At 44.4% G+C, this 24,894-nt stretch overlaps 1 protein-coding gene across 1 annotated transcript in view; it reads right to left on the reverse strand.

Annotated features, from left to right (window-relative positions):
* Dym (dymeclin) overlaps nucleotides 1–24,894 on the reverse strand; it is a 233,793-nt gene that overhangs the window by 40,439 nt on the left and 168,460 nt on the right. Inside the window, exon 15 of the mRNA XM_051201990.1 lies at nucleotides 1,132–1,314. Coding sequence (XP_051057947.1) covers nucleotides 1,132–1,314 — 183 coding nt within the window. The remainder of the gene's footprint in view (nucleotides 1–1,131; nucleotides 1,315–24,894) is intronic.

Raw genomic sequence — 24,894 nt, forward strand, 5'->3', positions numbered from 1 at the left:
CTCAGACTACTTCAGGTAGATGCAGCAGCCACCCCAGCTTAGAGAACATGTGCTCAAGAGAAACCAACACTGTGACAGCTTAAGTTTCTGGGTCCTATAAGGACACACTTGGTCATGAGAATCCTCACTTTTAAAAGCTCCAAACTATTGCTTCTCACCAGGTATTATATAGTTCTTCCCAATGTAGACTCGGCTTGCCAATCAAATGTCATTCCATCATAGTTTTGTATCGTAGCAGGGTTGCTTGGTGGCACAGATGACATTCCACCTTCATTAGCTTTCCAGGGAACCCAGCTAGAAGCCAATTAGCACAATTTCCAGTGCAAGCTGAGAAAGGGTTTTGTTATCCCTCTAAACTCACGAGCACCGTGATTCTTAAACTTAAGTGCTCCACTTCCAAAGAGAAACACATGAGTTCTGCTCTAGAAAGAGCAGTTTCCACCTAACAGCCCAGTCCTTAACTCTGCACCTGCTATGTTCTGTGCAGCGAGCTGGAACGGAGGGAGCGGAGGCCCAAGGCTGACTTTGTTTCAGTGCTCACCCATCTACACCAGATTATGTGACAGGGGAAACCACTCTACTTTGGTAAACTGTCTTATAGGGATGGAGAGAGAACATATTAAATATCAGAAGCCTGACCAGAATCTATGCACGTAGTCAGGGATCACCCAGAAAGCCAGGAGGCATTTAGAAGCCATTCCCTACTCCTACCCCAACTCGAGCAACCTCCTTCTAACTCAGACTTTGAAACCCTGCAGATAGCTTGTAGAGCCCTGCTGGGAGCCTGATGATTCTCACCCGAGAAAAACTAATAAAGACAGACACCTTAGAGGTACCTGCACATGTCCACTCTTCCTGAGACTGTACTTAGAGGCACCTGTGCACATGTCCACTCTTCCTGAGACTGTATACCCATACTTGTAAGACCAGTTTGCTAAACTGAACTTTCTCACCTTTACTACTTAAAAAAGCATCACGATGGGTGTGGTGCCCTTTGCCTATGAATCCCAGTGCTTTGGAGGATGGGGCAAGAGGGTCATGAGTTTGAGGACAACCTGGGCTGCATGGTAGATCTGACATCAAAAAAGCAAAATAAAGACAACAGAGATGAAGGCCACCATGTACACTTACCAGATCAATATTCTGCATTATGTCCTGAAATGAAGGATGAGTCCGGAATTGCTCAAAGAGGTCCCGCTTGTAGAGCAAGGCGTATACCAAGTTTGGGTTGTGGTGAAGAGAGTTTGTCAGGCAGGAGTTGATGATTTCCAACATCATCCGGATCACTTCCTCAATGACACTGAGGTCCTGTGCCTTATGGAGAAAGGAAACCCAGTAACTAATCAGTGTGTGTTCCCTGACACAAAGTGAAGGGCGTATAAGTGAACAGTCCCAGTTCTGACAGCTCTGGGAAGATGATGCAGGATGCCCTGTGAAAAGATTTCATCCAGAATTCCGTTCATCAGTTACTAAAGGATGGGAGTTAACACTGTCCCAACTCAGGATGCTATATAATTGCAATTTTATAATAAAGTAAATACTATCCAATCTGGAGGAAAAGCTGCAGTCTGCTTAGCTCTCAGTTGGAGTTCCTTATTTGTACCCTCTGCCTACATCACTAACTGCCACAGCACAGCACGGGGCTGAAGTGTGACCCTCTCCAAGGGAAGGTCTTATGTCACAGCATGACCTCCGTGTGCTACTGCCATCTCAGCTTTACGTCTGCAGACGCCGGGCTTTGTCCATGTTTCCTCAGGGTTCACAGTTGTGACGGGTCATTGTCACTGTCACTTGGGCTGGATTTGGAGTTACACAGGAAACACATCTACATGTGTCGTGAAGGAGTTTCCAGAGGTTAAGCTGAGGTTTACCCCTGAATGTGAGTGGCAGAGTCCTGTGCATTGGGGCCCAAGACTGAGGAAGGAGGGAGGAGGAGGTGAGCAGAGTCCCTGCTTTCTTTGCCCCCCAGCTGAGGCTACAATGTGACTGCCCTGATGCTCTGCCACCTGCTTCCCTACGGAGGACTGTGTTCCTCTCAAGTGTGAGCCATAATACACTGTTCTCTCCTTAGATTCTTTTGGGAGGAGGGTGGGGGGGGGAGAGGAGAGGAGAAAGTTGTGCAGAAATTTGAGATGAGAACAATACTAAGACAACAGTCTTTTGGAATCTGTGAAATGACTGTAGAACAGCAAGACTCAAAGTAAGCAACCAGCAAGGCTTTGGCTGAGCCACCTGCCTAGCTCCCTCCCAGCAGGGAACCCAGCAGCACCCCAGGGTGCTGTCTTCTCCGAGGCTCTCCTGTGGCTGTACTACTAACCCCTGACCTTCCAGGCCCTGTGTCCAGTAGCTGGCTGGCCAATCTGTCCTCCACCAAAACTGCCTGTTCTGTTTGGGGCTCACTGAGAAACACTGACCTCATTTTGGGCACAACTGATGTATTTTACATACAACCGCTCTCCTATGCAGATGGCAAAATTGATATGCCACAAAGCTCAAGCCTGTACAGTCAAGCCAAGGACTCAAGTTGTACTATCCTTTTAAATAAAGTTTGGCATTTCTGGACCACAGCAATGCATAATAAGGAGGGGTAAGGAACAATTCCTCCTTGTTAGTTCAAAGTTACATAGTAGCTTGGAATTTTGAGTAAAACCCCTGATCACACCTTGGGGAAAAGTCCAGGGCAACCAGATGACAATGGACTGGGATTCGTTACAAAAAGGACCCATGGCATTCAAATGGGCAATGGTCAAATCGAAACATTAAGCACCTGCTGGTTGTGACTGAAATGAAGAGATTCATGATCAATTTCTTTCCACCTTGATTCCAAGGTGGGAAAACCAGCTATTAACAAGAACAACTTATGTATTTTAAATGCCTTCTGGTTATAAGCATCTATAAGTTTATGTTTTCAGAAGAAATGGGGAAGCCAGGCTCCAACTTCGTAATGATGAATGACAATATTTGTCAGAACGGAGAGAAAGAATGAGTTTCAGAATTTTCCGAGGTCATTTTAGAAAAACCTAGTCTGAGCTGGGTTGGTGGGGGTGCACACCTTTAACCCCAGCCCTGGGGAGGCAGGGCAGGCGGATCTCTCTGAGTTCCGGGTTGAGTTTTTCCTTTTCTAGGAGAGATGGGTATGTTTGGGGTTTTGTGGGGCATTCATGGCAGGGTTTCTCTGTGTAGCCCTGGCTCTCCTAGAATTCACTCTGGAAAACCCAGCTTGGCTTGCATTAGGTTTTTGTTTTGTTTTGTTTTGTTTTTTTCAAGACAGGGTTTCCTCTGTATTGTTTTGGAGCCTGTCCTAGAACTCCCTCTAAAGACCAGGATGGCCTCGAACTCACAGAGATCCACCTGCTTCCGCTTCCCGAGTGCTGGGATCAAAGGTGTGCGCCACCAACGCCTGGCTGCATTAGGTTTTTTTTTTTGTTTTTAAAGATAGGATTTCAAGTAGCCCAGGCTGGCCTTGAACACATCATGGGATAAAGCTGACCTTGCCTCTCCACTTCCTCCTCTCAGATGCTGGACCTACAGGTAAGCATCACTATGCTGGTGTATATCCGTGTTCTCTGTGAGCAACCTCAGCAAAAGGATCTTTCAAAATTATACTAACTTCCTCACATTGAAAGGAGTTACGAGATATTCTAGTTAATTTTTCTGATACTGTTTCTCTGGTAACTTCCTTTAATGTATTATAGTTTAGCATATATATGAATACATATATGCGCAAGAAAATATAGTTTCTATCATTATTTAGAGTAACTGGAAATACAATTTGGGGAAATGGAGTAAGGGATTTTACATGATACACATTTTGCTGGACTATATGACAGTTTTGGTATTTTAGAAGTTCAAGCCTAACTTAGAATGAGCCACTGACTGTAATAACTTTCTATCAATATCTTTTAACATACAACACTGTAAATAATTTACATTATTAATATTTCAATATGACGCTGACTCTAAACCACAGCACATGAGACAAGGTCAGTTTTCCTGATCACAGCCTGGGTGCAATTCTACACATTTAACTAGTGTACACCATTAGCTGTAGAGGATGCAGGCTGTACACAGCTCAGGCAGTCTTTAGGCTGCTCCAGCTGGATGCCAATTACAGTTATTCCCACAAGGGCTCGCAAAGGCACTAATTCTTGAGAAGAAAAAAACAACATGGTTGCCTTGAAGTCACGGATCTACACTGATTGCTTTTAACTATGTCCCTAAGATTGTATCAAGAACTAATAGATACATCTTTTTATTGAAGTTGGTAACTCTTTAGCTCAGTCATGAGCTAGGAAGCCTATAGTGCAGTCTTAAAGTGTGCTCTGGAGTGCTGGGCACTACAGCCTGCCGCTACCGCAGTGCCAGACCCTCCCTCTCGTATGTCCATCCCAGTGGTCGACTGCCTATTCCTGAGTACACAACACACAGCTCTGGCAACCAGTCCATTTCCCTTTTCAGTGGCAGCATTCTCTGCTAACCACTTTAATTACCCTGTAAGAAACAGCCAGGGTTCCTACTGTGTTGTTTCCTAGAAACTACTCTGTGGGTCTGTGCATCCCCGCTGGAAGATCAACTGTAGCTTCCAGGCACCGAGCAGACCATGAGACATCAGGGTACATTGCATGCCAGGGGAATTCAGATTTGCTAAAAACAAAAGTATCAAACTTTTGGTTAATTCTAATTTCCAAGAAACACCATCCCGATGAATACAATCTGCAATTTAATTTGAACCTTCAAGTTGCCACTTTGACTGGATTCTGAGGCAGGTGCCCATAGCACATGCCAGGAAATCAATAAATTCCTTTTTGTTTCAATTTAAAAAGCATTATTAGGGAATAATCACTACTAGTAAAAGGATGAAATATTAGCATGAATTAATTGGAGTGCATCTTTTTAATGACAGTCCACCCAAATCCGAGGACTTGCTTTAGACACACCTAAAAGGTTATTTAATCCTGCTATTCCACACTACTTGATTTTGTGAAAATAGTGCTGGGGCTAGAATTCCAGGCCTTGAGCATGCTAAGCATGAGCTCATGGGCTGTGTCACTGAACTAACCCCTAAGCCCCTCCCCCTTTGTCTTCAAGACAGGGTTTCTCTGTAGCTTTGGAGGCTGTCTTGCAACTTGTTCAGTAGATCAGGCCGGCATGTGTGTGTGTGTGTGTGTGTGTGTGTGTGTGTGTGTGTGTGTGCATGAAGCTCCAACTCAGTAGCAACTGTAAAGCCCTTAAAATGTATTGCACAGGGTGGAGTAGGGGTGTTCCAAGAAGTAAGTAGTGCGTGACTTTTCAAAGCAGAAACGTGTAGACTTTGAAGTAATTAAAAAAAAAAAGGATCATTTTTACTTGGTATATTACAAGCAAATGAGAAAAATAAAAAGGCAAAGAACTCAGAAATCACACTTCTTAGTCTTTTTTTTTAAGACAGTGTTTCTCTGTGTGGTCCTGGCTGTCCTGGAAACTCTTTCTCTGCAGACCAAGCTGGCCTCAAACTCAAGCGAGTGTTAGAACTGAGAGGTAGGTTAGCATGTCAGCTTGACTGCCGGAAACACAGCCGGATGGAAGCTTGACTCTGGCAAAGCTGATTTTGAGAGAATGGGGGAACAGCGTTATCTTAAAAAATCATTTTTATAAAGCGCATTTTACTCTACAGTGTAAAGCAGTCTTCTATGTACTATCCCCCATGGACCAGCTACAATTTAGTGGAAGTGTGGGGCTCTAGAGATGGCTCAGTGGCAAAGAGCACTGCTGCTCCCAAAGACGACCTGGTTCTGAGAACCACGGAGGCTCACGGTCATCTGCATGGAACCCGCTTCCAGAGATCCAACACCCTCTTCTGACTTGTGGACACCAGACACGCATTCAGGCCAACACTCATATTCATTTTAAAATCTTTAATAATAAAATTATTTTTTTAAAAAAAAGTTTCTAGACAGGGTTTCTCTGTATAGCTTTCGAGCCTGTTCTGGAACTCGCTCTGTTGACCAGGCTGGCCTCAAACTCACAGAGATCCAACTGCCTCTGCCTCCCGAGTGCTGGGATTAAAGGCGTGTACCACCACCACCTGGTAATAAAAGTAAATTTTTTAACTCATTTAAGACTAAGAAAAATATCCAGGTGTATTTGTACATGCTTTTAATCCCAGCACTCGGGAGACTGAGGCAGGTGGATCGCTATGTGTTTTGAGGCCAGCCTGGTCTAAAGAGTGAGTTCCAGATCCTACTTCAGAAAAACAAACATAAAATAATACTCAAGGCAGAGACAGGAAGATCTCGGGATCTGGGCTAGTCTGAGCTACAGGGGAAATCCCCATTTCCAAAACACAAGTCCATGTCATGGTTCATGGGCAGAGCCACCAAGTACTCAGAGGCAACAAAAACCAGTTTCCATTCATAGACCAATCTTTAGTCCATGCAGCTTGCGTGGCAGGAATGGAGCCCAGACTAAGTGAGCAAGCCAAGGTGTGTGTGTGTGTGTGTGTGTGTGTGTGTGTGTGCGCGCGTGCGCTCGCGTGTTGGAAGAACAGTCCCAGGCATTTCTGATCGTCTCTACAGGTAGGGATGGAAGCCAATAACTCTTATGTTGTAGTAACTCAATATCGGTGGATAAGTCAGCAGTTGTGGGAATATTTTACACAGTTAACAACACTCAGAGTTGCCTCTCATTTTATAAACTTCCTTTTCCTTTTAAGAGGGAATTTATACAGTTTCAAATCATTTATTTTTAGTTTCCTTAAGAGAAGCATATGTATCTTGTTTGTATTAGTTTTGGGGGGATTTCAAGAAAGTTGTCTAAATTTCCTGCATTTTCAGCAGAAAATAAAACCTCCAACAAAATTAATGGGACTCTGCCAAAGGCGGGGAGGGTAGGAAATGCGCAGGCGCCCCCCTCCCGCCTTCAAAGGTAATCTTCTGGTGATAGACTCTTGTTATCTTTGTGTTGTTAATTCACTGGCACACACGCTGAAAAGCTCAGTGACCATGTTGTTTCTAGCCAGAACTGGATCTGTCCCAAAACATCCAGCTTGTGAGAGAAAGAACTGGCTTTACATTACACACACATCACAGCCCAGGACTGAATCTGGGGACAGAAGGACAATAGGTGGCTTCATTAAAGCAGGGAGGCAGGTGGGGGGAGCGGGGCCGGGGCCTGCTGCTCTTGTGCCGGATGGAAACCCTGTGGTCTTCCTCACCTTTCTTGGACACTGTCTGAATATGGCCCACAGGCCTTAGCTAGAGCCCTGGGGGCAGTGATTTCCATCACACTGTTGCGCTGGCACCGGTGGCAAGGTAATTGTGGCCACTAGGGGACATTGGTTAACATCACATAGTTTTCCATAACTGGCAAATGGTCAGGCAATTCATAAAAAAAAAAGGAATGTTCCAATCAAAGTCCAGCTGTCTGCGGACTGGGCTCCTGTAGCGTGAGCTGGAGGGGGCAGAGGGGGCGCTGTTCTGCGACCAGAGCTGAGCCTGGAGCCGCTTTGCCCTGACTGGCAGCTGCAGTGGCCTCTCTGCAGCTGCCAGGCTCCAGCAGCCCTGAGTGCCATTCAGAGCAGAGCTGGCCGCCTTCCCCAGGCTATGCTGCCAGCTGAGACTGCACACGACAGTGTGACAACTTAAACAACCACCCGTGGGATCAGCAGCCACTTTTATGCTTCCTAAGAAACATCCTTCCACACCCTTTACAAAGGAAAATCTTGAGGAAATCCCAGTGCAACAACCCCCCCCCCCCCCCCCCCGGGAAGATGTGCCTTGTATTAAAACGAACAAACAAACAAACCCAACCACTCCGTCTGTGCGTCCGTCTGTCCTTTCTGCCTTGGCTTCTGGAGCTGCAGGGTTCACTCGCACCAGCCCAGTAAGGAGTGCTGAGTCAGCTAACTTAGTTATTTGCAGAAAACAAGTGCTTTGTGTACATTGTAAAAATCCCTTCTCACTCAAGTCTCAGCCTTCATTAAAAAAAAAAAAAAAAAATTACAAAAATTACTCAGCCCAGAAAGCAAATTTTCTTAGTTATCAAAAATATGATTAACATAAACTATTCCTTAGCGCAATCTCAAACCAATCCAATTAAAAATTTGCTTTTGATTCCTCAGCCATGTTGAACACAGCCACTGGTAGTTTTGAGAAGGGCAGGCCTCCAGTGACCTGTGAGAGCAAATGGTTATAAGCCGAGTTCCAGGACAACTATCTTCTCATTCAGTGGTGTGGAGGCGCTGGCATGCGGAGGTGCAGAGCAGCATGGGGCAGCCTAGGCTACTTCTAGTTCCTGGCTTGCTATGGGCAAATCACTCTCTTGGGCTTCAGTTCCCTCAGACAGGCTCTCTGTGGTGGGAGAGGACATGGGCTTTGGTTCCCACTTAGGATGTGGAATGTGGCAAAAGGGTGCAGATCTTACTCTATAATCAGAAAGGCCAGACAATGTGCATAGTCTGAAGTCTTCTTGTACCCATCAGGGAAGACTTTATAAGTCAACAGACAAAATGGATTGCATGGAGAGGATCACTCCTGTGAGGAGAGACACAGACTAGAACCTTCTCACATGGGGCTGGTGAAGAGTGTGGTCTCTACAGATCCACCAGATTTCAGCGGGTCTAGGTATAGCGGGCGGCTGGGGTGAGCTGGAGGGTCAAGGACCCCAGATGTGGTGGAGGTGGCGATCATCCTCTAGTGCCACACAAAAGCTGGGGACAGCAAACCCTGCAGGTCAAGAGCACACAGGCAGACTTCCGCTGCCTCCAGGGAGAAGCAAGAACCCAAGAACCCAACCTAGTCCACTCAGCCCCAGCACTGCGGTTTGAGGCAGGGAAGCAAGCGGGCTCAATACCCTATACTCCTGTGGGGGAGCAGGCACCATCAAGGGGGAGATCTGCCACCCTTGGGAAAAGGAAAGGAAAGCCCACCTGTGAGACCCTGGGCCACAGAGGGACTCAGCAGCATTTGAGGCTAGGCTGCTAAAGGCACCTTCCTTCCAAGCCCACTGCAGGGACAGCTGCCAGAAGGGGTTAATAAAGGGACACTGAAAAGTGTTGACACCCTGTCCCCTCCTTTTCAAGCATAAAGAAACTGTTGGGAGAGTCTGAAGCAGGTGGTACACTGCAGATACAAATCCAAAGGTCAGTTCACAAGTCCTTAACAGACAGAGCCAAATCCCAGCAGAGGTGTACCCACTTAAAAGCATAAATACCCTAAACTTTCAATTTCTACGTTTTAGCAACATCAGCATCCAAACAAAAGTTATAAGAGGCATGGCGCCAATCACATAGCATCTAAGTTCAGTGAGGTGCCCAATTGTAGGCAGCATGGTGTGCTGGAGGTGGGATGGGAATCCAGACCCGGAGGCTCACATTGGCTGCCACCTGGAGAAAAAAGATGTCTGATGGGGTGGAGTCTCGGGATGCTGTGGAGACCCTCGGGCGGGGGTGAGATGGGAGCCAAGTATCATAAGTCTAGAGTTAGGCCAGCCAATTAGAACCCCTTGTTTAAGTGGCTATGTGCTCTGAGGTAATTCATGGGACCTCTGAGCCTCAGCGTTTCCATCTCAAAAATGAGACTACTACTTGTTTTATAGGAAGTGAAAATATCCGAAACATTTTCAGTTTTGCCCAGCAGATAAAAAGGGCTCATTACGGAAGCTCTTGTGATGAATAAACATGTCTTAGCAATAGGCTGAGACCTGCAGGAGCTGTAGGAGAGGGCTGAGGAGGAGGAAAGGACAGGTACAGAAAGCTCAGCCCTGAAGGGGACACAGCGTGGCTGGGGAACACAGTTTGGCTGGGACGGCAAACGCAGGGGTCTGGAAGAGAGACACAGTCACAGGTCAAGATGGGCCCTGGGCTTGCAGGACCTTCCAGCTGTGAAAGCCCAAGGGTTATTTAAGCCCATTTTGTTGGGGTGAAAAGCTCTGGGGAACTTCAAGTGTCACAGGATAGTAGCCCTAAGAGGCCAGGTAGCACCCTGGGGAGGTGCTCAGGGGTGCTGCACTCCAGGACAGCCAGTGTGAAGGGCAGGGGATGGAGAGCTCACAGCAAGGGCTGGCACTATGGCTGAAGCTGGGGAGGACATTTCTACTACAGCAACAAAGCACTCACTGCAGAGGTAAGAAAAGGCAGCGCAGACAGGGCAGAAGAGAAAGGCAGGCCAGCGCCCAGGGACACTTAGTACGTGAGAAAAGTTAGCGATTCTTAAGACCCAGCTTCCTGCCAGGGAAAGGTACTCAATCCAGCCTAACCGAGCCGCGATAAGCAGAAAAACAAAAGCACCACAAACCATAAAGGATACAGTGAGTTCTAATCCATTTTCTAAAAACAGATTTCTAGAACTTAAAATGCAAAAAGAATTTAAAATGTCTTTTCCTCCACTTTAATTTTATTATTGCATATGAGCATTTTGCCTGCATGTATATTTGTGTACCGCATGTGTGCCTTGGCCCAATGAGCCCAGAGGAGGGCTTTGGGTTCACAGAACTCCTGTTACAGACAGCTGTGAGCTGCCACATGGGTGGTGGGAATTGAACCTGGGTTCTCTGGAAGGGCAGCCAGTGCTCTTAATCACTGAGCCATCAATTCAGTCCCAATGTAAAGAAAAATTTAAAAGGATAGAAAAAAAAAGGAAACTATTTTCATAATCTTCATAGAGGAACTGTGTGTGTGTGTGTGTGTTGCCCAAAATCTTACCCCCCCTAAAACAAACAAACAAACAAACAAACAAACAAACAAACAAAAAACCAGCTCTGAAAGAGAAATTTAATTAAATAAAGGCAGGGACTCCATACATGGAAGAAAGATTAATGACAAGAAAGAAAAACATCAGCATCAGCATCATGTTACAAAGAGTGAGGAATAGAAGAAGAGACCTTAGAAATCACTATGAAACATGAAGAGCCCAATGCCAAATGTAACTGGTATTGAAGAGTTGCAACCAAAGGCGTATTTAAAGGAAAATGCAGGCAGGAAGGTGGTGTGGCAGAATGAGGCACTTACACGCAGGCCCCACGACCTGAGTCTGAATCATGGGTCATACAAGGTGGCAGGAGACAACTTACTCTTAAGAGTTGTCCTCTGAAAGCGGTCTCCTGTACCAATTTGTGCAAGGGAACCTCCCACGTTCTCTTCTAAGAGGGTCAGTGTGGCTGGATTTATGTTGAGGTCTTTGACCCATTTGGACTTGATTTTTGTGTATGGTGATGGACATGGGTCTATCTGCAGTCTTCCACACACCATCATCCAGTTGTGCCAGCACCATTTGTTGAAGATGCTTTCCTCCTCCCATTGTATAATTTTAGCTGTTTTGTCAAAAATCAGGTGTTCATAGGTGTGTGGGTTAATATCAGGATTTTCAATTCAATGGGGATTGCATTGAATCTGTAGATAGCTTTTGGCAAGATTGCCATTTTTACTATGTTTATCTTACCTATCCAAGAGCATGGGAGATCTTTCCATTTTCTGGTATTATCTTTAATTTCTTTCTTTAAAGACACAAAGTTCTTGATATATAGGTCTTTCACTTGTTTGGTAAGCATTACCCCAAGATACTTTATGTTGTTTGTGGCTATAGAGCCCTTATCTAGTAGCTGATGGAAATAGAAGCAGACACCCACAGCTAAACACTGAGCCAAACTCCTGGAATTCAGTTGCAGAGAGGGAGGAGTGATGAGCAAAGGGTTCAAGACCAGGCTGCAGAAACCCACAGAGACAGCTGACCTGAACAAAGGGAGCTCATGGACCCTAGCCTGATAGCTGGGAAACCAGCATTGAACTGACTCAGAGCCCTGAACGTGGGTCTCAGTTAGAAGACCTGGAAAGCTAAGGAACCTCTGACAGTGGAACCAGGATGTATCCCTGGTGCACAAAAGGACTTTGGGAGCACATTCCCCATGGAAGGATACTCCCTTAGCCTAGAGGTGGGAGGAAGGGCCTAGTCCCTACTCCAAAAGACTTGACAGATTTGATGATCCCTACTGGAGGGCATCACCCACCCTGTGGAGTGTATGGGGGGGGCATGGGAGGGAGGGACGAAGAGGGAACTGGGATCGATATGTAAAATAAGAAAAAACAATAAATATACATATTAAAAAAAAAGAGTTGTCCTCTGACTGGCACATATGCTCTGTAGTGTGTGTGTGTGTGTGTGTGTGCGCGCGCATGCGCGTGCACACACCTTCATATGTGTATAGATGCACACACTTGCACACAAACAAATAAATATAATAATGAAAAATGAAAATCTAGTCTTTTAATTTTTTTTCTTCTCAGGCAGATCACTGTGAGTCTGAGACCAGTCTGACTCCACAACAAGTTCTACACAATGGGAATTAAAAAGCATGAAAAACACCGGACTTTTTAACTGTGTGTCTGTGAGCGGCTATGTGCATCTGAGTGCAGGTGCCCACGGAGGAACTAAGTGGAGTTACTAGTGGCTTTGGGCTTCGGGGGACAGGGTGTGCGCCCTCTCCAGCTCCCCAAAATGCAAAATTGTATTCATAAACAGTAAAATTAGATAGGAAACAAAGTAAACCCAGAGAAAGTAGGATGGGAGCAATAATAAAAACCCAAGTGAACAGATTAGAGAACGAGAGTAGCATATTTGTTTTTGTTCAGTGCAAACAAAAACAGACATGCTGCTGATGAGAGAGAAGGGAGAAGCCGACATGCAGCCACTGACATGCAGCTGGGGAGAGGAGAAATCAAACGCGTGACACTCAGGAGAGGCATGGAGCTTTCCAGCCTGGAGCCAGCACCTTCTCAGTGCATTCCCATGGCTCTCCCTCTGTGAGCAGCCAGAGATGGGAGAGCTCTGCTGCTTCCCTCTTCCTGTAAGGCCTCTCGGATGAGGGCACCACCCTTCTGATCTCTTTTAATCCTAATTACCTCATTAAGGCCCAGTATTTAAACACAGTCCTGGTGGCAGGGCTTCAACATTTGCAGTTTGGGGAAACACAGTCAAGTCTCCATCAGAGAACAGGACTAAAAGGCACTGTCCAATCTGGTGTGGGAAGCAAGCTGGACTGCTCTGAAGAACTCTTGCCAAGAAAGACAAATCTGTCTGAATCTACGCAAGTCTTTAGTGAAAATGTCCATTTCCAGCAAGCACGAGGAACAGGGAACAAATTAAAAGAAGGCCAATGGGAGATTAAAAACAACAACAACAACAACAACAAAACATGCTTAGAACAGGGAAGCGTCTTTGCAAGTGCCTGGCTTCTGCAATACGGTAATGGCTGGGAAAGAAAGGGGAAGTGGGTTGTTCTAATTTAGTCTTAGGAGACATAACGATCAAACGTGTGAATTTTCATTCTAATTTTAGCACATTGCCAACAGCCATTTCTGAGAATTCAGGAGAAATATGATTATGCTACATGAGATTATGCCTTGGGAATATCACTGCTTTTGATGGATATGGTGTGGTGTGAGGCAGTTCAAATGACAATGGCCTCATAGCTCCTAGGCACTGGCACTACTGTGAAGTGTGGCGTTGCTGAGGTGGGTGTGGCGTTGTTGGAGGAAGCGTGTCACCGGGGGTTGGAGGGTGGGCTTCCAGGTCTTAGCTCATTCTCTTCCTGCCACTGTGGCAGCCCCCTCTCCAGGGCTACATTTGCCTGCATGCCATCATGCTTCCCGCCATGATGATAACTGACTAAGCCTCTGAAACTGTAGTCCAGCCCCAAACGAAATATTTCCCTCTTTAAGGGTTGCCATGGTCATGGTGTGTCTTCACAGCAATAGAAACCATAATGAGGACATGGTGTGAGATTATAAAAGAAAACATTTTTTTTGGAGATGTATATTAAAGTATGAAAAGATAAAATTTCAGGATTTACTATAAAATACTTTAGCAAAAAAGGAGTAACATTTATATAGCCAATATATAAGACTATGGGAGTATTTTAAAAAAATAATTTATTGAAGTTTATGTGAATGGGTATTTTGCCTGAATGTATGTATGTGACTTCAAAATATGGTAAGGTTCATTCAAAAGTAAAAGTAAAAACCAAATGCCACTAAAATAATCAATATAGCATATGCAGATGAGATTCAACTTTGATATAAAAAGTTACAACTGGAACAGTTTCAGGAATTTTGGAAGCTGTGGGAGTTAGCCTGTTCATGTGATCACAGTAAGTCAACAGAGGAGAAAGCTCTGATCATTTGCTAGATTCAAAAAAGATCGCACAAGTCAGTGGTTGCTTCTGTTTGGAAGTATATGAAGTCGGAAAAAGGGCTGTGCTGACATGGTGTGTGTGTGTGTGTGTGTGTGTGTGTGTGAGAGAGAGAGAGAGAGAGAGAGAGAGAGAGAGAGAGAGAGAGAGAGAATCTGGACAGCTCAGTGACTAAGAGCACTGTGCCCTTTCCCAGAGGATCTGAGTTTGGATCCCACCACTCATTTTGGGCAGTTTATAACTCCAGCCTGTAGGTTCAACTCCAGGGGCCTGACACCTCTGACCTCTAGTGTGTGTGTGTGTGTGTGTGTGCGCGCGCGTGCGTGCACGACACACACACACAGAAATACACACACACAGCAAAATACACGCACACTGAAATACACACAGAAATACACAAACACACACAAACATGCATGCAGAATGCCTGTTTTAAAATGCAGAATGGACACAAATACGAAAAATGAAACATTTAAGAGCAAAACATTAAGACACATTCAGCTTTTGGAGGAATAAAAATGTGCACTAAAATTCTGAGAACATCAAAAAGTTCAATATTATTGTTACACTAAATAGTTAATTTCTTTAGATATACATTAAAAAATACTCCAGGTCTAATGCTGTGACCCTAACTGATACAGCTGACCCTAACTGAAGACAGCCTGACTTAGAGCCTGCTGCATTACACTCATATTCCACAATGATGATCAAAAGCTTTGGTTACAGTTGCCTAATGAGCAGGACCAACACCCACATTTTTTGTCCAGGCAACTACTAACACCCACAATTCAGTCAAGGTCAGTGGTGATGGGGGTGACTCAGTCTGTAACTACAATTAGAGCCAGGGAATTGTCTACTGCCCAGCAGTTACCATTCAAAAACTTCAGAAGGTGGCTCTGTACTGAATTTGCAATTTATTTCTTATTGCAGAAATTGATTTCAAAAGCAGTCTGAAGGTCTTTATGTTAAGAGAGAACACTTGCCACAGCAAGTGTCAAGATACTCCCAGTACCAATGTGAGTGGGTATATATTTTCTGAACTCCCAAGGCACCCAAAGAACATACATAATCCATCTTCAACTACTGTTGTTTGTGATTATATGCTTAAAGTTTCAAAACTTTTCATTCACCGTAATGTCTTTATGCTCATATGCTATGAAATCCATTGCGGGGGAGTTGGAACTGAGTATCTGCAGCCTAAATAAGGCTAGACTTCAGACAGCTCAACTTAGAATACACAGTAAATGTCACATCCTGAGTCAGGGCTGCCTATCACCGTGCTAACTGGCGTCTGCACCATGTATGTGTGTGTGGAGGGGCAGACACCTACGTTTATTTCCTGGGAAGGCGATTTGAGAAATTCTCAATAAATAAAAGACTAAAATTAAAATAAAAGCAAACAAATTATTATGTAACATGAGGACAGTCCTTTTCAGGCAGAGAAAGAATTGATTCAATCTAGAGCGCACTGAACTGTTTGTCACATCATGGCTTCTGCTGGGACTAAAGTGACAAGGAGACCCACTCTCTTGTTAAGCAGAAATACAGCGCCTACCTATCCTGCCAAGTTATAGGGCTGTCTGATTTAAACTGCAAGTGCTATGGAAATGTGTGCCAATGAAAAACGACTTCTTGGATGGGTGTGGTCGTACATGGTTGTCATTCCAACACTGAAGAGGCTGAGACAGAAACAGGATGATTTTGAGTTTGGATAAAACGAGTGAGACCTTGTTTCACCAAAAAAAAAAAAAAAAAAAAAAAAAAAAAGAGAGAGAGAGAGAGAGAGAAAGAAAGAAAGAAAAAAAAAGAAGTAGTTTTGCTGACTTCCTGGTCTTTGATTATTAAGGAAAAGAAAAGAAATTAGCATCAGGTAAAAGGAAGTGGTCATAACTCTCCGGTCAGCTGTTTGTGAATGAGAAACAGGCAGTTTCAGGTGCTTATTAGTTAGAGACAAGCCATGCTTTCCTAAGACCCAGAGCTGGAGATGGTAGGTGGCATACTACCTCAAACGCATGTCAGACACATCGAATCCTTGCTCAACAAGAGACAGGGTGACAGAAAGTCTTTTCATAATGAGTGTCATTCATTTAACTTTGGCAAGGTCCTAAATATAAATATGCACAGGACAACTACAGAAAAACAAAAAAACAAAACAAAAAAAACAACAACAAAAAAAAAACCCTGCTTTTACCAAAGCCAGTGAGGGCAGGGATGACGGCAAGGCTCTGTGTTTGGTTCTGAAAACAGTAAGGAGCTCACCATGCAAGCGTGCAGACCTGACTTTGGTCCTTGGAGCTCACACTAAGGCGGGAGAGACCTGACTCACAAGGTTGTCCTCTCACTCCAACATGCACACCATGCACAGGACACACGTGTGCCTGTGATCCCAGCACACACTTGTGCCTATGATCCCAGCATGGGGAGGTGGTCACAGCACATCCCTGAGGGCAGTCAGCTTAGTCTAAGGAGTGTGAGTGTGTGTGTGTGTGTGTGTACCCCACTCCCCACCACCTTCAACAAACCCAACCACCAGCTAAAATATCCCTACATATACGTAGTCAGTGGCGTAACACTTGCCCAGCGTCCGGAGCATGGCTCTGGGGTTGATCCCGCACTTGGGAGTCAGGTGATGGCATAACACAGCCATTCTAGGCATCTCACAGCACTGCTCAGCAGGAGTGCCTCTCGGGAAGCAGAGCTTCCCTGCACACTTGGTTAATATGTAAGAAATGTGTTATGACATTATTTGGACTAACTCTCTGGTTATTACCCAAAAGTCACAGTTATCTCCGACTCTGGCGTGTTAAGCCAAATAAAAGAATGATTGTAGCCTTCTCCGAGGCTTCAACTTTAAGTCTATTAAAATCTGTGTAAATTGTATGACAAATTAGACATGTTGAGCAAAAAGAATAAGAAAACCAAAAGGCAGACAAAGGCACAGTAGGAAAGCTCCACAGCGTATTAACTGCATATGCAACGAAATGGGGGCAGTCTGCCTTAGACAAACCCTTTAAGGCAGGTGCCTGTGACAATGCGGTGTAGCCCGCAGAGCTTTGATGATGTGGACACTGAATGAGCATGTGCCCCGGGGGCTGGGCTTCTCTGCCGTCTGGCCTTGGTAGAACCCTCTGGAATTCACATCACCAGGCTGAGTGATAGGCTTTATTCACTTCTCCCACGGTGACCACCCTGAGGTTCCCAGATGACACACACTTGACAAATAAGAAATGATTTACGAAAAGGTGGGACTCATGGGTCCCGTGGGAAGAGTTGTGAATTGTCGTAAAGGCAGAGGGGGGAGGTGCGCAGACACGGTGTACAGGGACGGCACGAAGGAGCACAGGGACTGTCCCTTTCAGGAGTACAGTGCTTCATCAGAGCCCTCATCAGAGGAACATGCCAGAAGGAGAAAGCACCAAAGGGTGGAATTCAAATTTATCAGCAGTTTATGCCAGACTCTCCCCAAATAACCAAACCAACCATGCCTGCTAGAGTGAGGGTCAACAAGCTGCTTCTACAGGCCAGGACTCTGGGGATTATGCATGAAATGAAATCTGAAAATGATTCCAGATATTTACTACCCATGAGGGTCTGCTTCTAAATTCTCATTTTTTTTTCTCTTAAATTAAAAAAAAAAAAACAAACATTTTCAACAATGTAATACATGAGCACATTTTAAAATACAAGAAACTGGCGTGCAAATAGAAACAAAGTAGCTGTTACCAGCACCTTCCTCAGCCCCCATAACAAGGACAAGCACCCTGCCCGCCAGTGGAGTTCCCCTCCAGCGCCGTGGGGCTCCCCTCTAGCGTGAGCCTTCTTGTCCTGAGATAAGGCACTGCTGTTTCTGAATTCAACTTTGTAATCTTTGATTGACTTTTTACTTTTGAGAATCCAGGCTCTACTTAAAGTAATTTAGAATAACTTGAGTTTTTACCGATTTACTAAACTGAAAAGAGCATTTTCATCAATCCTGGAATACAGGAAACATTAAGGAGACACACACTCCTGTATGTTAAAAATGTTGACAGAAGTGAACCTAAGATTTAGCTGGCAGTCTGAGACTAAGACTATGCCACACGTTTTATGACATCGCGTTGAGACAATGGCAGTCCACCAATTACCCTTTGAATTTCTATTGTAGACAGAGGGAGGGACCAACAATTTCTTATGCTTTGTTTCTGGAGCAAAAAACTAGGTCCGGGAGAGCAGGAGTTTGTTCCAGAATGCTCTCACAGTTCAATTAGGCTTCTCTGAACAGCACACCATGGTCATTCCTTTGACAAATTCTTCTGTAGCTCTCAGAGCAGGATGAATTCTAGGCTGTTGGTTTTCCCCCTTTCTTACTCTTTCCTTTTCTTTCTTTATAGAGAGTACAGCATTCCTCACAGGCAAAGCAGCGATCCGGCAGGCTTTTTCTCTTATTCCTGTGCTATTACATTTAATTTGTGTGCACTTATAACTGTGTACTTACGCCCACAGGCTTTTGAACAATGGGTGCCCATTCAATAAATCCAAGAAATAAATGACTTGATGAGTGTAAGTGCTTTGAACTCATTGGACAGAAGGCTCTACAGAAGTAATATAATAGTAAGGACACCAGGATAAAAGCACAAGGAAAACAAAACAAAACAAAACAAAACGACAATGTACAGCTTCTTTGAGTTGGCACACGCACAGGCACACATGGAGTTGTTATCCTTTGTTAGACAGCCCTCACCTCCTTCACTGGTGCTCAGCTCTCAAAGCGCCTTCCTCCTCTGTCTTTCCACGGGAAAATGACTAACATTTGTGAAGCCGAAACACATTGATGCTTCTTTTAAGGCGTGTCTTCTCTGAACGGCACACAGGCTGATGGTCGCCACGAGACACATGTGGCGGCCTGTGGTTGACGCTGGGTGTCCTCTTCAACCACTCCTCACCCTATTCTTTTTGAGGGAGGGTCTCTCCCTGAACTTGGTTAGACTGGTTGGCCAGAAAGCCCCAGGGACCCTTCCTTCTCCACCCCCTCCACGCTGGGATCACAAGTACAAGCCATTGTGCCCTGCCCTTTCCCAGGTCCCGGGATCACGCTCTTTGGTTTAGTCATTTCCCTTGCCCCTAAAATGTATTTTAAACAAGCTCACCTATTATAATTAGACACGGCAAGATGACAATGACAGCAACAGCAACAGACACAGCAAGAAAGGCTAAATATGAGAGAGGAAAAAAAAACCTGACTTTTTCTTAGACTTCAACTAAAGCAATCTGTTCTTAAAACAACCTTAGCATTAGTTTAGCTGTCAGTGAGTACTTGTCAAACACTGCACTCTCAAGCTCTGAGTGCCTAGCTGCTACCTCTGCTGTGCTAAAGCCAATGGACACTGTCATCATCGGGTTACACTCAATCTCCAGCTCGCAACTGACTCTTTAAGATAGGCTGTCCTGGTTAGTTTCCATTGCTATGATGAACCACAACCAAAAGCAACTAGGAAAGGAAAGGGTTTACTTCATCTTTCATCTATCAGTTCACATTCCATCATGAGGGAAGTCAGGGTAGGAACTCACACAGGACAGGAACCCAGAGGCAGGAACTGATGCAGAGGCCATGGGGGATGCTGCTCACTGGCCTGCCCAGCCTGATTTCTTACAGCACGCAGAACCTCCACCACCAGCCCAGGGGTGGCATTGGCCACAGTGAGCTGGGCCCTCCTACATCAATCATCAATCAAGAAAACGCACCATAGACTTCCCCACTAGGGGAAACCATTTGGGTTCTTGCCCCCAAAATGACTACAGTTTGTGCCAGGGTGACAAAACTAGCCAGCACACATGCCTACCTGACACCACGGACCATCTTGGGGGTCTCTCCAATCCCTTGTTATCACTCTGTTTCCTATCCAACTTCTAAAGGCTGGGCACTCGTAGCCTGGGGGGGGGTCCATCCTCCTTCCCTCTGATGTAACCCTTCTCACCACAGCTCAGAGCATCTTAGTTAAGCATCTGCAGTGTAACCAGAGGTTACCACACCCACCCTCACCTTTCACAGGCCTCAACTCTTACCCTTTAAAACCATTTGGTTTTGTTTGTTTGTTTGTTTACAGCATTATCCACAGTCACAGCAAGGATGATTACCCTCCCGCTACTGCTCAAACTCTTCAGTGAGTCAATGCTCAACTGTGGGTAACAGTCTGACTTCCTACAGTGAGTGAACCCCACCCTTAGCACAGCCTGGCACTCGTCAGGGTCTTGGAACATGTTAAATACAGTATCCTCATTCTTCTTCTGGATAGCTCCATTGTCTACTGACTCATCTAGCAGGTCTGTTAAACATCAGAGGTGTCTATGACATCCTTTATGTCCCTAAGTCTAAATTAGGATTCTCAAGCTCCTCTTGGATGATGCCCCTGCTATTTTCCCTACCTCTACTTATAATTATGCATTTATCTGCTTGCTAAATGAGACACACTTTTTTTGTTTTGTTTTTTGCACTATCTCTTTGAGGCAGGATTCCTGCTCATCATTGCTAAGTGCTGTGGGAAAAAAAATGACTTGAATAAATGAATGCTTCAGATGCTCTGTCTATTCTACTCAGCTACTGGGACTCTAACTGAGAAATAACAGAAGCAATTAACAGGATTTGTTGTTGTTTTGAGACAGGATCTCACCATGCGATCCAGGCTTTGGAAACCATGGCTGCCTTCAAATTCCTGGTGATCCTCCTGCCTCAGCATCTAGAATGCTGAGACTCCAGATGGGAGCCACCATGCCTAGCATTAATAGGGTTGCTGTGCTTATGTTTAGATGTAAAAATTAAAATACAGTTAGATTAGCTTTATTGTCACATAGCTGTTATAAGAAATAACCAGGTTTCAAACTCAAGAATGTCTAAATCCATAATCTGTTCCTGGAGATTACTCACACATACAATGTGATTTATATAATAAGAATTTAAATGTCGTCCCCCGGAAGTGGGGGAACGGATATCTATCATTACTGATGCATTGAGAATATAGATTTTCTATAGTCCATTTTTCATCTTTGTAGTTCTCCTTTGTGAAACTATAAATTCTTTATATAGTTCTCAATGCAATATAAAAAAAATACAATATGTAATAATGAAACAGAAGGATTGCTGTGGGTTCCAGACTAGCCTGGCTACAGAGTAAGACCTTGTCTCAAAACATAATACAAAACCCAAACCAAATCAGAAAAACAAATGAAATAACCAATCAAAAAGACAGACAGACAGACAGACAGACCTGTGTGGTCACCTCCCTCTTATTTTGTTAGAAGGAGAAGCTGTTACACTCAAGTTTCTAGTGAGAAAGGCAGGCAACTCTCTGCTGATCTGCACACACTGTGTCTTTTTTGATATTTAAATTGGTAGCAGGCCTAGAGGCTTGGACAGACTGGTTTTTTTGTTTGTGTTTTGGTTTGTTTTCTGCAAAACCACTTCACAGGTGGGTGTGTTCTACACCAGGGCGAAGGAGATCTAAAGCGGTTTCTTTCTGTAACTTAGCGGCCACAAGTTCTCATGTTTCTGGGGTTTGTGACCTGGTAATATTCCAATTCCCTCACTATTGGTTATTAGCTATACGGGGTTTCCTTCCTCTACTTTGTTACCTCATCATCCTCCATGAGGGACAGAATAGCTTGGCTTCTTTTAGAGGAAAGTTCGTTGCTGAGATGATCAAAGCTATTTGGTTGGGTTGGTCACTGTTTTCGTGAGTTCAAAGAGTAGAGGTAAAATGAGTAGACACAGCAATAGATATGAAGAGACAAAAACCATACAGATCACTCCTTTTCAAATTCAAGATCAAAGGTTTTTACTTAATTGCTTTTATTTTACATCCATTATAAACTGTTTTCCAGTGGAAGCTCAGGTCCCAAGGTCAGAGGGGAAAACAAAATTAGAATGCATCACAATTACTCACCTTTCCTCATATGACACAAACACAGATCTTCAAATAACAAAATCGAAGCTTCTATACAAATATCGCCAGTAAAAACAGCCTGGTGTCTTTCCACCTGTGTCATTATGAGACAATCCACTAGGGATTGAGCTGTTTAGACGTCTGGCAGTTGACCAACTAGATTTATTTGGTTGTTAGGATGTTTCATATCAGGTGTAGTTCATAAGTTACATCACAGGACAAGAACTACTCAAAAGAATCCAGCTTCAATTCCTGTCAGTCTGACCAAATTCCTTCACTCTTCACAGGTGAGTTAACAACGAGACTATTTTAGTTTGTCCTTCACTATTTTCCAAATTGACATGAATCTATCAATCTGAGTATGAAGTGGAGAGGGCCCCTCTCCAGGAGGTGATGGGAGGGACTGTCAGACAGGGCCAGCGGCCTACGAGCAGAGACTAGAAGAGCTGGGTGTGGGTACTGACAAGAGGTCCCATAAGACACCAAACAAGGCCTGTGCTAGCCCCCAAACTGTGAGACACCAAACAAGGCCTGCGCTAGCCCCCAAACTGTGAGACACCAAACAAGGCCTGCGCTAGCCCCCAAACTGTGACACTGAGAGAAGTGTCTGCTGTTTAAGTCACTCCATCTACATGTTGTTAAGCCAACGATACAGGCTGAGAACATAAACTTCAAGAGCCGCCCATTATGCTTCCATGCTCATTGGCTACGTGGTCCTCTGGCAAAATAGAAATTTAAGGCCTCAGAAGATACCAGAAGACACTATAGGTTATTCAAATGTAAGAAAATAGCCATATCTGCCCGCCCTAGTGAGTTAAACGGACATGTGAGCACTCCATTTGAGCACTAAAAGTGGAGCTCTTACCCAGTAGCTATATGGAAGCAATACACCCACCCCGAGACACAGTCCAACATCAGAATGAACTCTAACAACTGTCACAGCCAGAGCTAGCTTGCTTTTCTAACTCCCATTACTGGAACCTTCACATCAGTATCTTAGAAACTCAAGTAGTACCCCATGAACAAACACATTAAGTTGCTGAGACTTCACTTGGAATGCACTGACTTGAATAATGCCATAAGTCTAGAAGGACAGATATGTTTCATGACTCTTCTCCACACTTCTATGATGACCCTCAAATATTCCTGCAAGGACTCTTCTTGTAAGAATTTTTCAGAAATCCATGAAAAAAAAAAAAAAAAAAAAATGCTAGAACAGAATTCTCAAATACAATTTGTTTTCAGAAATTAAATCAATCAAGGAAAAGATTGAATTTCCACTAACACAATGAGTAAGATTACTAGCTTTTTGGGTCTTATTTGGAGAAACTAAAATAAAGTGCCATTTCTAAAACATTTGTAGCTTTGACTATAATCAACTGTAATAATAAGATACCAGCTCAAAAAAATTCTTTTCATTTAAGCCTCTTTTGTAATACTGCTTTTTAATAACCCTCATAATAGCCGAATTAAAGGACCCCAACAGAAATCATTCATCCCACATAAAACAAACATTGCCTTTTCTTCTTAGCTTTGTTTTACAGGCTACATTATTTCCAGATGGCGCTGGAGGGGACGATGGTTTCAAGAATGAGATGTTTAAGTGGACAGCTGCTTTCTATTTGCCATGTAAATCAAGGGTAAATCAAAGAAAATTCCAAATAGTAGCCCCCCCCCCCAATTAGGAACACTGACTCAGGCAGAACCAGAGAAAGAGAAGAAAAGGCAACCAGAACGCAAGCAAACAGAAAAATCAAATGGGTTTCTTGACCAGTTCTGTACAGTGGTAGGATGGGAAGAAAGAGAAAAAGAAGTTGATTAGGTTCTCCTTCTTAAAAAATAAATGCACCACACATTAGTGCTGAATTTAATATTCATGGATTATTTTTTCTGTGCTCTTTAAACTTCACTTAGAATGCTAATCAGTCACTGCCATAGTCCATGCAAACACGCCCGATTTATTCTTAGGAGCCACAAGGAACTGAAAAAATACTCAAGTATTTTAAATAATCTCATAAAATCCTTAACTAGAGCTGTCTACCACACTCCTGCAGAAGCTCAGGGAAAGCATCCTCTCAGAATGACTGAGGAGACAGCCTTCCCTCAATACACCTGCCTCTCCAGAGGGAACTGGCCCTTACCACACAAGATGGGAGCCCACCAACAATTCCCAAATAACAATGGAAGCAGACCTGCCCTCAGGAAAAATGGAATTCCAATTCCCAGCCAGAACAGTGCAGTAGCGAAATGGAGACTGGCCTTACGGTTAAGTCAGGTAAAGTTTCTGGGTAGGAAATAACTGCATCTGATGGTTAAAAACAATGGTGCCCATACAGGTAGTATAGGGATATAGACGTTTTAGAAAAGAAATATTTCATTATAATACTGAAACCCTCAAGCTCACCCAGCATCACCAGGGCCTTCACATTCGCTGCAGCATGATCCCCAAGAGCCCAGACAGGAAGCCACCTAACCGCCTCCCGGCACTTGAATGGATAACGATCAAGTGTGCTTGTACCGAAACAGGGTGTTGCTCAGCATAAAAAGGAATGCCTGCCATTTGTCTCTGTGAGAGAACAGCAGAGACAAACACTGCACCATCTCCCGTATGTAGGGAACCTTGAGCTGATAGGCTACGAGGAGAGAGGTCAGCACACGCTCATCAGAGGACACGAGCTTTCAGCTGCACAGCACACGAGTTCCATGGATTTAATGTGCAGACATGGACCGCACTTAGGAATATTCTCAAGTGTACATGAGATGTGCTGACAGACTGGATCTCAAAAGTACACACACACACACACACACACACACACAC

Source organism: Phodopus roborovskii, unplaced genomic scaffold (assembly GCF_943737965.1).
Source record: "Phodopus roborovskii unplaced genomic scaffold, PHOROB, whole genome shotgun sequence".
NCBI classification, from domain to species: domain Eukaryota; kingdom Metazoa; phylum Chordata; class Mammalia; order Rodentia; family Cricetidae; genus Phodopus; species Phodopus roborovskii.